Source organism: Hemitrygon akajei, chromosome 9 (genome assembly GCF_048418815.1).
Source record: "Hemitrygon akajei chromosome 9, sHemAka1.3, whole genome shotgun sequence".
In the NCBI taxonomy this organism is placed as follows: domain Eukaryota; kingdom Metazoa; phylum Chordata; class Chondrichthyes; order Myliobatiformes; family Dasyatidae; genus Hemitrygon; species Hemitrygon akajei.
In genome coordinates, this window is record NC_133132.1 from 65,899,251 (window position 1) to 65,915,004 (window position 15,754).

Genomic DNA, 15,754 nt, shown 5'->3' on the forward strand with positions numbered 1-15,754 from the left:
CCTCTACCACTTCTACTGGAAGCTTGTTCCACACAGCTGCCACTCTCTGAGTAAAGAAGTTCCCCCTTGTGTTACCCCTCAACTTTTGCCCCCTAACTCTCAACTCATGTCCTCTTGTTTGAATCTCCCCTACTCTCAATGGAAAAAGCCTATCCACGTCAACTCTATCTATCCCCCTCATAATTTTAAATACCTCTATCAAGTCCCCCCTCAACCTTCTACGCTCTAAAGAATAAAGACTTAACTTGTTCAACCTTTCTCTGTAACTTAGGTGCTGAAACCCAGGTAACATTCTAGTAAATCTCCTCTGTACTCTCTCTGTTTTGTTGACATCTTTCCTATAATTCGGTGACCAGAACTGTACACAATACTCCAAATTTGGCCTTACCAATGCCTTGTACAATTTTAACATTACATCCCAACTCCTATGCTCAATGCTCTGATTTATAAAGGCCAGCATACCAAAAGCTTTCTTCACCACCCTATCCACATGAGATTCCACCTTCAGGGAACTATGCACCATTATTCCTAGATCACTCTGTTCTACTGCATTCCTCAATGCCCTACAATTTACCATGTAGATCCTATTTTGATTACTCCTACCAAAATGTAGCACCTCACACTTATCAGCATTAAACTCCATCTGCAGTCTTTCAGCCCACTCTTCTAACTGGCCTAAATCTCTCCGCAAATTTTGAAAACCTACAAGCTTTGTACTTCATTATCCACAATGCCACCTATCTTAGTATCATCTGCATACTTACTAATCCAATTTACCACCTCATCACCCAGATCATTAATGTATATGACAAACAACATTGGACCCAGTACAGATCCCTGTTCTGGCATATTGCTAGTGTCTTGCACAGTGAAGACTGACACAAAATACTTATTATGTTTGTCTGCCATTTCTTTGTACCTCCTCCCATTACTACCTCTCCAGCGGCATTTTCCAGCAGTCTCATATCCACTCTTGCCTCTTTTGCTCAATAATATCACTTTGCTATTATTGGCTAGCTTACCTTCATATTTAATCTTTTCTCTCCTTTTGGTTTTTTTAGTTGTATTCTGTTGATTTTAAAAAGTTTTCCAATCCTTAACTTCCCACTAAATTTTGCTATATTATATAATCTCCCTTTTGCTTTTATACTGTCATTGACTTTCCTCGTTTGACAGTTGCCTTGTCCCCTCTTTATACTTTAGTTACTTCATCTTTGGGAAGTATTTTCATGAGCCTTCCGAATTGCCTCCAGAAACTCCAGCCATTGCTGTTCTGCTGTCATCCCTGATAGTGTCCCCTTCCAATCAACTTTGGCCAGCTCCTATCTCATGCCTCTGTAATTCCCTTTACTCTACTATAATACTGATACATATGACTTTACCTTCTCCCTCTCAATCTACAGGATGAATTCTATCATATTGTGATCACTTTATGAACTTTTACCTTGAGCTCCCTAATCAAATCTGGTTCATTACACCCTACCCAGTCCAGAATTGCCTTTCCCCTAGTGGGCTCAACCACAAGCTGTTTAAAAAAGTCATCTCATAGGCATTCTACGTATTCTCTCTCTTGGGATTCAGAACCAATCTAATTTTGCCTATCTATCTACTTATTGAAATCCCCCATAACTATCATAACATTGCCCTTATTACAAGACTTTTCTATTTCCCAATGAAATTTATATCTTGTATCCTGGCTACTGTTTGGTGACCTGTATGTAATTCCCATCAGGATCTTTTTACCCTTTACGTTTCTTTACTCCAGGATTATACATATTCCAATCCTACATCATCTTTTTCTAAGGATTTGATTTCATTTTTGACCAACAGAGCCATGCCTCACCACACTGCCCATGTATCTATCCTTTCAATACAAACCATACATGGATACAGCCGAATGAGACAGTGTTTCTCTGGGGCCAAGGTACAAAAACATACATGTGCATTCAAAATAACAAGGAAGGGAAAAAAGAATGTAAGAAAACAAAATTTTAGACCAAGTTCCTGAGTGACAAGTCCTGCAAATTGATGCCTTCTGACAGTCCAGCCTGTAATTCCACTGATCCACCACTGGAGGCCACTCCCAACCAAGCCCAGATGCCACGCTACAACGCAAGCCTGAAGACTGAGGCTTAGTCCTAGCTACAACTGAAGTGACACTGCTATCTCGTCACCTGTTCCCCACCAAACAAGGGAAGCAGGCCAATGGCAATCAACGTCCAATAGGGTCTTGTGGTCACAAAAGAAACATCTAAGACAGTCACTCACGCTTTAATTGCATGCCACCTTGTGCCAACTCGAAGGCACCAACTCCAGTGCCTCCAAGTAGCACGCAGCAGCATGGTTTCCACCCAGATCAGCTCTTCTGAATCCAATCCAGCTTCTCCTGGGGTTCAACAGCCCGTGTTGAATATCTAGCCTGCAAGGATATTGGTTCCCCTCGGGTTCAGAAGCAATCTGTCTTTTTTGTAAAGGTCATACATCCCCCAGAAAAGATCTCAATGATCCAGAAATCTGAAATACAGCCCCTAGCATTATTCCTCAGCCATTCATTCATCTGCGCCATCATCCTATTCCTGCCCTTATTAGCATGTGGCACTGGGAGTAATTGAGAATAGACAATAGGTGCAGGAGTAGGCCATTTGGCCCTTCAAGCCAGCAGAGCCATTCACTGTGATCATGTCTGATCATCCACAATCAGTACCCCGTTCCTGCCTTCTCCCCATATCCCTTGACTCCACTATCTTTAAGAGCTCTATCTAACTCCCGCTATCTTCAAGAGCTCTAGCTAACTCAATGAACCTGGTCAGGTGTCAGGTTTCTCAGTAGGAGAGCATTTTGGAGATAGTGATCACAATTCTATCTCCTTTACCATAGCATTGGAGAGGGATAGGAACAGACAAGTTAGGGAAACGTTAAATTGGAGTAAGGGGAAATATAAGACTAACAGGCAGAAACTTGGAAGTATACATTGGGAGCAAATGTTCTCAGGGAAATGTATGGCAGAAATGTGGCAAACATTCAGGGGATATTTGTGTAGCTTTCTGCATAGGTACGTTCCAATGAGACAGGGAAAGGATGGTAGGGTACAGGAACCATGGTGTCCAAAGGCTGTTGAAAATCTAGTCAAGAAGAAAAGAAAAGGTTATGAAAGGTTAAAAAAAAACTAGGTAAAAATAGAGATCTAGAAAATTATACTGCTAGCAGGAAGGAGGTTAAGAATGAAATTAGAAGAGCCAGAAGGGGACATGAGAAGGCCTTGGTGAGCAGGATTAAGGAAAACCCCAAGGCATTCTACAAGTATGTGAAAAGCAAGAGGATAAGACGTGAGAGAATAGGACCTATCAACTGTGACAGTAGGAAAGTGTGTATGGAACCGGAGGAGGTAGCAGAGTTACATAACGAATACTTTGCTTCAGTATTCACTATGGAAAAGGACCTTGGCGATTGTAGGGATGAATTACTGTGGACTGAAAAGCTTAAGCACATAGACATTAAGAAAGAGGATGTGCTGGAACTTTTGGAAAGCATCAAGTTGGTTAAGTAACCAGGACCGGATGAGATATACCCTAGGCTACTGTGTGAGGTGAGGGAGGAGATTGCTGAGTCTTTGGCAATGATCTTTGCATCATTAATAGGGATGGGAGAGGTTCCCAAGGATTGGAGGGTTACAGATGTTGTTTCCTTATTCAAGAAAGGGAGTAGAGATAGCCCTGGAAATTATAGACCAGTGAGTCTTACTTCAGTGGTTGGTAAATTGATGGAAAAGATCCTGAGAGGTGGGATTTATGAACATTTGGAGAGGCATAATATGATTAGGAATAGTCAGCATGGCTTTGTCAAAGGCAGGTCGTACCTTACGAGCCTGATTGAATTTTTTGAGGATGTGACTAAACGGGTTGATGAAGGTAGAGCTGTAGATGCAGTGTATATGGATTTCAGCAAGGCATTTGATAAGATACCCCATGCAAGGCTTAGTGAGAAAGTAAGTAGGCATGGGGATTAAAGGGGACCTTGCTTAGTGGATCTAGAATTGGTTTGCCCACAAAAGGCAAGGAGTGGTTGTAGATGGGTCATATTCTGCACGGAGGTTGGTGAACAGTAATGTGCCTCAGGAATCTGTTCTGGGACCCCTTTTGTTTGTGATTTTTACAAATGACCTGGATGAGGAAGTGGAGGGATGGTTTAGTAAATTTGCTGATGACACAAGGGTTGTGGGTGTTGTGGATAGTGTGGAGGGCTGTCAGAGATTACAGTGGGACATCGATAGGATGCTGTGGTGAACTACATATACCTGTCTGGACATGCCCCCCCCCCCGCTGACTGCTCCTGTGGCTCCTCCCACAGACCCCTGTATAAAGGCGATTGGAGGCACTGCTCCTCCCTCAATCTCCAGGATGTTGTGTGATGGTCTCTTGCTGCTGATAGTGCTCTCTCTCTTCCAGCTAATAAAAGCCTATCTCTCGCCTCATGTCTCCGAGAGTTATTGATGGTGCATCAGATGCAAAACTGGGCTGAGAAGTGGCAGATGGAGTTCAACCCAGGCAAGTGTGAAGTGAGGATGTAGAAACTATAGAAAGGGTGCAGAGGAGATTTCCAAGGATGTTGCCTGGATTGGGGAGCATGCCTTATGAGAATAGATTGAGTGAATTCGGCCTTTTCTCCTTGGAGCGGCGGAGCATGAGAGGTGACCTGATAGTGGTGTATAAGATGATGAGGGGCATTGATCATGTGGATAGTCAGAGGCTTTTTCCCCAGGGATGAAATAGCTGGCATGACAGGGCACCGTTTTAAGGCACTTGGAAGTAGGTACAGAGTAGATGTCAGGGGTAAGTTTTTTTTATGCAGAGAGTGGTGAGTGCATGGAATAGTCTGCCAACAATGGTGGTGGAGGCGGATACAATAGGGTCTTTCAGGAGACTCTTGGATTGGTAAATGGAGCTTAGAAAAATAGAGAACTATGGGTAACCCTCAGTAATTTCTAAAGTAAGTACATGTTTGGCACAGCATTGTGGGCTGAAGGGCCTGTGTGTGCTGTAGGTTTGCTGTGTTTCTATGTTTTATATGTAATCCGCAGATTGCTTCCATAAGACCATAAAGCCATAAGATATAGGAGCAGAAGTAGGCCATTTGGCCCATCGAGTCTGTTCCGCCATTCAATCATGGGCTGATGCAATTCTTCCAGTCATCCTTACTCCCCGCTTTCTCCCTAAATCCTTTGATGCCCTGGCTAATCAAGAACCTATCTATCTCTTCCTTAAATATACTTAATGACTTGGCCTCCACAGCCGCTCATGACAACAAATTCCAAAGATTTACTACCCTCTGACTAAAGTAATTCCTCTGAATTTTTATCCTAAATGGACATCCTTCAATCCTGAAGTCATGCCCTTTTGTCCTGGACTCCCCTACTATGGGAAATAACTTTGCCATATCTAATCTGTTCAGGCCTTTTAACATTCGGCATATTTCTATGAGATCCCCCCTCATTTTCCTGAACTCCAGGGAATACAGCCCAAGAACTGCCAGACATTCCTCATACCCTTTCATTCCTGGACTCAGTCTCGTGAATCTTCTCTGAATCCTCTCCAATGTCAGTATATCCTTTCTAAAATAAGGAACCCAAAACTGCACACAATACTCTTAAGTGTGGTCTCACAAGTGCCTTATAGAGCCTCAACATCACATCCCTGCACTTATATTCTATACCTCTAGAAATGAATGCCAACAGTGCATTTGCAAATGCTTCCTTGAAGGTCCTTTTCTTCAAACTCTTCCCTAACCCCCAATACCCACTGCACAGGAACTCTTCCCTCTTTCTATCTGTGTCGTTGGTTCTGATGTGCACCATGACCTCTGCCTGCTACTGTCTCTCTTAAGAATCTTCCGTAGTCGCTCTGAGAATCCTGGACCTTGTGAGGATACGCACCACCCTGGCTTCTCTTTTGTGGCTACAGAATCTGCTCTCTGCCCCCCTACCTATGACAATCCATTCACATCACAATCATCTCCTTTCATAATCACTCTACCTGACTTTACCCTTCCTTGCTGAGCCTCTGAACCAGCCATAGTGCCTCTGGCTTTACTGCTGTTGCTGTGCCCTGCTAGTTCAAACCACGTGCCACCCCCCACCCCCAGCAGTATCCAAAGGGGTATACTTTTTTCTGAGTGGAATGGGCACAGGTGAACCCTGCACTATTTTCTTACTCCCTCTACTTCTCCCTGTGGTCACCCATCTACTATCTGAAACCTGCACTCTGGGTGCGTCCACCTTAGTAAAAGTCCCATCTATAAAGTTCTTAGCTTCCCAATAGTCCGGAGTGCATCCAACTAAAGTTTCTTGACCTTGTCAGTCAGGAGATGTAGTCATCAGGGATATCTAATCATCTGATTCCTAAGCTCTGGAACCTGGGTCTTAGCACTCAGATCTGCAGCTGGATCTTCAACTTTCTCACAGACAGGACCCAGGCTGTAAAAATAGGGGACAAGCTCTCCTCTACAATCGCTCTGAGCATTGGTGCCCCACAAGGCTGTGTACTCAGCCCCCTGCTGTACTCACTGTACACCCATGATTGTGTAGCCAAGTTTCCATTGAACTCAATATATAAGTTTGCTGATGACACCACAATTGTAGGCCATATCTTGGGTAATGATGAGTTTGAGTACGGAGAGGAAATTAAGAACCTGGTGGCATGGTGCAAAGACAATAGCCTATCCCTCAATGTCAGCAAGATGAAGGAATTGATTGTTGACTTCAGAAGGAGTAGTGGACCGCACGACCCCATCTACATCGGTGGTGCGCAGGTGGATCAGGTCAAAAGCTTTAAGTTCCTCGGGGTGAATAGCACAAATGACCTGACTTGGTCTAACCAAGCAAAGTCCACTGCCAAGAAACCCCACCAGTGCCTTTACTTCCTGAGAAAGCTAAAGAAATTTGGCCTGTCCCTTAAAACCCTCACTAATTTTTTACAGATGCACCTTAGAAAGCATTCTTCTAGGGTGCATCACAACCTGGTATGAAAGTTGTCCTGTCCAAGACTGGAAGAAGCTGCAGAAGATCGTGAACACAGCCCAGCACATCACACAAACCAATCTTCCATCCTTGGAATCACTTTACACCGCACGTTGTCGGAGCAGTGCTGCCAGGATAATCAAGGACACGACCCACCCAGCCAACACACTTTTTGTCCCTCTTCCCTCCGGGAGAAGGTTCAGGAGCTTGAAAATTTGTATGGCCAGATTTGGGAACAGCTTCTTTCCAACTGTGATAAGACTGCTGAACGGATCCTGACCTGGATCTGGGCCGTACCTTCCAAATATCCGGATCTGACTTGCACTACCTTACTTCCCCTTTTCTATTTTCTAATTATGATTTATAATTTGAATTTTTATTATATTTACTTCTATTTGTACTCCAGGGAGCGCGAAGCGCAGAATCAAATATCGCTGTGACGATTGTATGCTCTAGTATCAATTGTTTGGTGACAATAAAGTATCAGTAGGTACACTGAAATCTCTCATCTCAGAGGAGGAGCATTCTACTAACTGAACTGCCATCTTGCCTACTCTTGTTATACCTTTAATTTCTCAAACTTAAGTTCTAGCCTGCACTTGTTCTTGCCCACGCCTGTTGAGCTAAAGCCTGACCACTCTAACACTGTTCAAGCACACAATGGCCACTGCACCTAAACCTCACATTTTTATTGGCCCTAGCTAAGTTACTATTAACCCAAACAATATCCCACTCCATAGATAAGATCTGACTAACCCTAGAAGTACGGACAGGGCCCATGAGTTCGGTTTTCATGTGGTATTGAGCATTTATTTTCATTCAAGGGATATGGGTTTTGCAGGATGAAGTGGCATTTAATTGTTCACCCCTAGTTGCCTTTGAGAAGGTCATGCCGAGTTAACTTCTTGAACTGCTGCAGTACTTGTGGTCTGTGTTAGTCCAGCTGGTATATACAGGAATATTTATAGCCTATTACATTCATCTGAAGAGAATTAGTAAGTCTCAGTTTAAAAATCCAGGGAGTTTTTCCAAAATACATCATTTGCCACAGAATCCTTCCAACTTACTAAATTATCCAACAAATGTAAAGGTATAAAATCTAAGCATAATTCATAAGAATGTTTAATTTCTTTAAAAATGTTTGGTACTCTGTCTCTCTGTAAATGTCAAATGCAATGGCAGTTTGAAGTTAATTTATCATTGCTGTAAATCAACAATATAAAAGTGCAAAAACTGGAATCAAGATTCAAGTACAATTCTTTCACATACCAACTCATCAAATATGTCCCTCTGGTGGACATGAATAGTGATAAGAGTTTCAAACTGGATTCTTTGAAACTTAGTCAGGTCACGTGTTGTTTGACTGATCAGTGAATTTAGCAGCTCCAGGAACTTCTGATTAGTAGTTTGCATGATTTTTTTACTGTCCTTTGAAGCTTTAATTGCTTCCTCTGAGTCCTGTGTCCATAGTATCTGGATAGTTAAAATTCCCACCTGTAGGCAAAAGGAAACAAGGACCATATGTACAGAAAACATGGACCAGAGAAAATTCCAATGTGATATGTATTGATCTACCTTGATTGCTAAAAGGGAAATGCACTGATACCTGTGAACTTTATCACCTTTATCCAAATGACAATAATACTGTTCTTCACACCTGCAGAAACTAAAGAATGCTAACTGATATCAGGCTTATACCTCTTAAAGGGATGCAAACATGGTTAATATTATAATGCAAATTGGTTGCCCTTCATAGCAAAATGGAAGACAGATGCATATAAAATTGCATTGCTATAAGAGTCCCAGTTTGGTGGAGGACTCAGAAAGTGTTCAAAAGTGGTTGTGCAGATCAGTGAATGGAGACGCCAGAGTCTGGAACGAGGCTCTAAAGTCTTGGCCCCAATTCCCAAAAAGTTTCATCTTGATTGTCAATGTTGATGAACGTACCGATATATACTTCTGCCAGTATATGTATTCCTTCATTTACATTCTATTTACTAATTCAAAAGTCACACACTGTTATCACATTAATACACAATAGTAACCCAAAAGTCAGTGACAATGTTTTCAACTGCCATAGGCACAATGACTGTGATTCAATATGGTTTTGCTTGACTTTCCTCTGAGCGTCCCATGTCTCTTCTGAAAATCAAGGTAATGTCCCTTATTACCACCTGGTAGCTCTGATATCTACAACCATGAATAGGCCGGTTATCACACACATTAACTCCAGCTTCCCAGACAAACTTGACCTACTGCAATTCACCTAGCATTGAAATAGGTCTATGGCTGATGCTATCTTCCTGCACTGCAATCACCTATGTAGTATCTGGATAGTAAATCCACAGATGTTACTCTATTGTTTATTGACTATAGCTCCACCAAGACCTGGACTCCTAAATCTGGACTCAACACCTCCCTTTGCAGCTGGATCCTTGACTTCCAGATTAAAAGACTGCAATCAGTGAGGACAGACAGCAACATCTCCACCATGATTATTCTTGACACCAGTGTCCCACAAGACTGAGCCCTCAGGCCTGTATTCTACTACTTGTACATTCACGAATGTGTAGCCTAACTCTGCTCTAAATCCATCTGAAAGTTTGCAGATGCTACCAATGTAATGGGCCATATCTCAAAGAGTTATGAGTACAGGAAGTAGATAGACAATCTAGTAATATGGGTGTTATGACAACAACCTTTCCTCCAATGTCAACAAAAGAGCTCGTCATTGTCTACAGGAAGAAAGGAGGGGTCATGCACACACTCATGTTTACATCAATGGTGCTAAGGCTGAGGGGGTGGACAGTATCAAGTTCCTCGCAATGAATATAATCAATAGCTTGTCCTGGGCCAAGGAAACTCACCACAACTTTACTTCCTCAGAAAGCTAAAGAAATTTGGCATGTCCTCTTTGTCCCTCACCAACTGTACGCTTTTGAAATCTCAGGATTTGGATTTAATGTTCTTCAGAGATTCAGAATAGACCTTGAGGCATCTAAAAGGGTTGTTCCTTTGGCACAACCCTTCTGGTTTCTTTCACTGGACTTTTACTTCTTTGACATGTTCTTTCTGCATTCAGGTTCTCTCAGTCCTAGTTGGACTGGAAACTAAGCCAGACTATTAAAATTCCCATTGTAAAACAGCAATAAAAGGTTAATTTGAAGTGATCCATTTTAGGTGGTTAAATAAGGGTAGGACACCTACCACGAATAGTAGGGCCCTAGGGAGCAAAGGGAGAACAAATTTAAAGTCTCTGAAAGTGACAGCGTAGACAGTTAAGATGGTGAAGAAAGCACATGTGGGATTCAGCAGGATGTTGCCTGGGATGGAATGTTTCAGTCATGAGGAGGGAGTGGATTGGCTGACAAACATGAGAAAATCTGCAAATGCTGGAAATCCAAGCAACACGCGTGATGCTTTGGGAACTCAGCAGGCCAGGCAGCATCTATGGAAAGAGCAAACAGTTGATGTTTAGGGCCGAGTTTTGTTTTTCTTGGAGCAAAGGAGCTGAGGGGAGACCTGAAGGAGGTACACAAAATTATGAGAGGCATAGATACAGAATATAGTAAGAAACGTTTTCCCATAATGAGGTGTCCAAGACTGGATGGCATAGGTTTAAAGTAGGGAGGAGTTCTACTACTGTGGAAATATTTAGACAGTTAAGGGACAAGCCCTGATAAATGAGACAAATTTGGATGGGGCATCTTGGCTGGAATGGACTATTGGGTTAAAGGCCTGTTTCCCTGCTGTATAACATTACTTTATCTGACAAAGAGTTTTTTCATCCAGAAGGTGACTGCAATTTGGAACATACTGCTTGATTGGGTGATGATGGCAAGTACTCTGCAACATTTAAGAAGAGGTTTGAGCATTTGATTTGCCATCGCGTAGTATGCTACAAATTGTGGTTAAATTAAATTTATATATATTATTATGAACAAGTCTGTGATGGTTGGCATAAAGGGCTTTAGTATTTAGGACGTTGTATGCTCTTTGCTTCAGTAATATTGCTGTCATTAATTGTTACAAGTATTCCATTTTTTTGCAAATATTGTACCTGTTTCCGGTTCAAGATGGTGCTGGTGCGACACAGTAACACCTTACTGTCAGCAAACAAAGCTACTAACTACTCTGTTGATCACACTTTTTCTGGACAATGATGACTGCAATCAGTGGCCTGTAATTTTCCTTCTGGAGTTGTGCTTTTGAATCGCCTGTACGACCTGGCATTTTTGCAGTGTGAACTGGAGTCTGGAAGGTGCAGTAAGGTTGTGAAGTGGCTGAATCCAGGCGGTGAGGCCCAAGCCTGAGAGTAAGGTACGAGCCAATTTTTGGCCTTTGCTGGAGCTGAATTAGCATTGAAATGAAGCAGCACAGCCCTGGCCCGAGAGTAAGGATCAAACCGATGTTTGGCTGAGTTAAGCACTGGACAAGATTGAAAAAGGTCGGGTACGGGCTGAATCCAGGCGGCGGGGCCCAGGCTCATGAGTGAGGAACAACCTGATGTTTGGCCATTGCTGGAGTGAACTTGGGGCTGAATCGAAACAGTAGGGCCCAGATTCAAGAGCGAGGAATGAACTGATGTTCAGCGATTTAAGTGCTGGGCCAGATTGAAAAATTCGGGATGTCGGGGCTGGATGAGGGATGGGCATATATTCAGATTGCTGTTCCAAATACGCTTGTCTGCATTGAACTGAGGCAGTGGTCTACAACTAAGGGGTCCTGGAATGGATGCAGCAATGAACTGGCTTCATAGCCTTGGACTCACTTTTGTGAACTTTAGCTCTGAATGTTATTTGTTTGCTTTCTAATGTTTGCATGATTTGTTCCTTTTTTCGTACATTGGGTGATTAACAGTCTTTTTTTAATGGGTTCAATTGGGTTTCTTTGTTTTGTGGCTGCCTGTAAGAAGACATATTCGAAGGTTGTATATAGTATACATACTTTAATACGATATGGTCTGAAGCTAGTTCTATTGCACCAAAGCTGTGAAAAGCTCAATTCAGTTTCAAAGAAATTATAACAGGGGTTCCCAACCTTTTTTATGCCATGGACCCTTACTTTTAAGTGAGAAGTCTGTGGACCCCAAATTACAAGGAGTGAGATGGAGCTGGTGTTCAGGCAAGAAGATTGGTATTCCCGATATTTTATTGGCAAAATTTTTAGACAAATAGAGTGGCAGCTTATAGACACCGGGAAAGGTCAGGTGAGGTGGGGACAGCAAGGCATTTTCAATACATACATGGAAACCAAAACATAGTCTGGAAAATGTTTTAGATAGGAAGTAGATGGACAATAGGAGGGATCAAAGAGCTGCCTCTCAAGCTGCTGTACAAAGAGAGCCCATGAAGAAAATTCTCTGGCTATGTCTGGATACATAAGAATGTAACCCACCCACCACCCCCCTACCACCAAGACAGTGATAGACAATGAGGTAAAGCAAGGTGACAATATGGTCAACTGTGTCATATGATACAAACAGATTAAGAAGAAAAGGAGGGATACTTTTGTCATTATTTCACAGGATGTTCATGATTTGGACAGGTACATGGACAGAAAGGATTTAGAAGGATATGGGTCAAATGCAGGTAAATAGGATGGCTTAGATAGGCATTTTGGTCACCATGGATACATTGGGCTATTTCTAAGCTATATAACTCTATGAATCTATGATATTGACAAGAATCAGTTAACTACTGTGCAGGGGAAGAAACTTGATGAGAGATTCAAAAAATAATTTCAGGAAAGATGAGCACATATTGTGAAACTACATTTTCAATCATTTTGGTGAAGAAAATAAAGCTGGAGATGAACAGACGGCTTGCCAGAAGAGTCAAGGTTTAACTCTTTGAAGCGGTGGGTGATGACAGCAGCAAAGGAGAGGGCTGAGCACATGAGAAAATAGGTTAACAAAATTACTTAATATAAGGGTTATGAAGAAATGTATTGTCAGCACTTTCAAGTCTAGGGTATAGAACATTGCTGTGCAGATTAGTTGGCAAGGATATTATACACTTTTAACCTCCCCTTCTTCAATCTGTGGTTCCCATATGATCTAAGAAGACAACTATCATCCCAATACCTAAGAAAAACAGGATAATGTGTCTTAGCAACTACTGCCCAGTGGCTTTGACATCTACCATTATGAAGTGCTTTAAGAGACTGGTCGTAGCATGCAATAACTCCAGCTTTCCAGACAACTTCAACTCACTGCAATTTGCCTACTGCTGAAACAGCTCTATGGCATGTCCCTGGTCCTATGCACATTTCTGGAGAATGGACTGTAAACACACCTACATCAGACTATTATTGATTGACTACAGCTCCACCTTCAATATTATAATTCCAAGCAAACTCATCACCTGACTCAGGACCCTGGGGCTCAACACTTTCCTCTAAGGCTGGATCCTTAACTTCTTGATCAACAGACTGTAATCAGTAAAGATAGGCAGTGGCAACTCTAACACAATTATTCTAAACACTGATGCTCCACAGGTTGTGTCCTCAACTTTCTACTCCCTGTACACTCATGACTGATTCTGCTCTAACTCCACCCCCAAGTTTGCAGTCTACCATAGTAGAAAGAAGTATGGATAGAATTTAGAGAGTTTACTAACATGATATCACAACAATAAACGTTCTCTCAATGTCAGCAAAACAAGAGCTAATAATAATTGACTTCAGGAAGTGGGAAAGGTACCCATGCTCCTGTCCACATCAACAATGCTGAGATTGCGGGTTAAGAGCTTCGGTTTCCTAATAGTGAATATCACTGTCCTGTCCTGGTCTAGCCATGTATACGCTACAGCCAAGAAAGCTCACTAATGTCTGTTCTTCTTCAGGAGGCAAAAGAGATTTGTCATCTCCCTGTCAACCCTTCTCAATTTTTATTGATATATCATAGAAAACATCATTATCTTGATGCATAACAATTTGGCAACTGTGCTGCACATGACTACAAGAAACTGCCAAGTTCTGGACACAGCACATGACATCATGAAAACCAGTGCCCTCCATGGATTCTGTCTATAATTCTCACCGGTAAAGAAGTAAGCATAATCAAAGACCACACCCATACCAGACATTTCTTCTTTTTCTCTCTTCCACTGGGCAGAAGATACCTTCAATCAAGTATCACCAGGCTCAAGGACAGCTTCTACCCCACTGTTATAATATTAAATGGTTCCTTAGTATGATAAGATGGACTCTTAAGCTCACAATCTATCAATTATGATCTTGTAGCTTATTGTTTACCTGCACTCTCTCTTACATTTTATTCTGCATTGTTATTGTTTTAACTTGTTCTACCTCAATGCAGTGTAATGATCTGATTTGGATGAGTAATAAGCAAACTAAGCTTTTCACTGTATCTCGAACCATGTGACAATAACAAACCAACTCCAGTTCCAATTTCTGACACTTTGGAGACATGGATAAATGGTTCAAATAATTGCCTTTTTACACCATTAGATCTACCCAGGCTATCCACGGGACCCTTTAACGATGAAGAGTGAATTCACATATTGCTTTACCTGACCAGGAGCTTCATAGAGGAAAGGTATTAGCAGGAAGTCTGGTTCACTGAAGCTGTAGTACATTAATTTGATTACGGTGTGTAATGAAGACTGTTGTGCACTCAATAGGTCACTTAACCATAGTTCCACAGGGCCCTTTGCGATCACTGGGGTATCCAACTAAACATGAAGTGATAAAAAGTGAATATGCAAATTAATGAATAAACATAATTACTAATGCTAATGAACAACATTTTATATTGAATATCTTTCTTAAAATGTTTGAGACATGCATGTGAATATCTACATGCTTGTCAAATCAAAATATAATATACCTTATATATTTCATTTTTAAGCTTTGAATGATACCAAACAAACAGATACATCAGTGTTATCCTTGTAGTAACAATGACTAATGGGAATGGGAATTCTGTTTGCCACTAATAGATCGTCTTGGTCAAATAATTTTCATATTGATCAATCAGTATACTCCCACACAAAAAAAAAGCTTATAGCTTGCAGAAGGTGGGAGGGTGGTGACTAGTGAGAAATGGTAGAACTCTAAAATGGCTTGAGGATTTAATATATTAATAATATTAAAGCTACATTCATATGAAAATGTGGACAGAAACTTGCACATTTGCAGATCTAAATCTCTAAGCAGTGTAGAAATACATTATAAACTATAGCAAAATTAGCTTCAATTGAGCCAGGTACCTCATATCCAACTGGAACAATTTAAAAAAAAAATCCCTCAAACTACTTGGATCAAGGACTTAAAATAATCTAAATCTGAATGAACTCTGATAGATATTTACATGAATTTGTTCTTCCTCCCTGGAAATGACAGCCAATATACGATCATAATCCTTTGGATGGAAAGCCACTTTATTCACATTATCAAATATTCCTGCTAAGTGTGCCTGCACAAAAAAAAAAGACATTTTAAAGACGTTAAACAGAATTAGGTTCAAGTACATAAACTGTATTGGGCTTATTTAGAAATGTACTGTGAAACCTGTTTTTTTTAAAGCAGTCACCAAAGTACACTGTACAGGAAGGAGGGCATAGTAGGACAACTGGCAGAGCGGAGCCTCTTCTTGTCCTTGTGAGCTTTCTCTAGCTGCTTCAGTTTCCTCACAGTGTAAAGACACACAGAGTAGTAGACTAATCATTTAGATTTCCTCTAGTGTATAGATGAATGGAAAATCAACAAAAATAAAAT

The 15,754-nt window shown here is 41.4% G+C and overlaps 1 protein-coding gene across 1 annotated transcript in view; it reads right to left on the reverse strand.

The window, feature by feature from the left end:
- The window catches only part of LOC140732658 (dynein axonemal heavy chain 8-like), a 952,247-nt gene that overhangs the window by 411,733 nt on the left and 524,760 nt on the right, over positions 1–15,754 (reverse strand). Inside the window, exons 39-41 of the mRNA XM_073055351.1 lie at positions 15,348–15,452; positions 14,548–14,709; positions 8,282–8,506 (exon numbers count right to left, since the gene is read on the reverse strand). Coding sequence (XP_072911452.1) covers positions 8,282–8,506; positions 14,548–14,709; positions 15,348–15,452 — 492 coding nt within the window. The remainder of the gene's footprint in view (positions 1–8,281; positions 8,507–14,547; positions 14,710–15,347; positions 15,453–15,754) is intronic.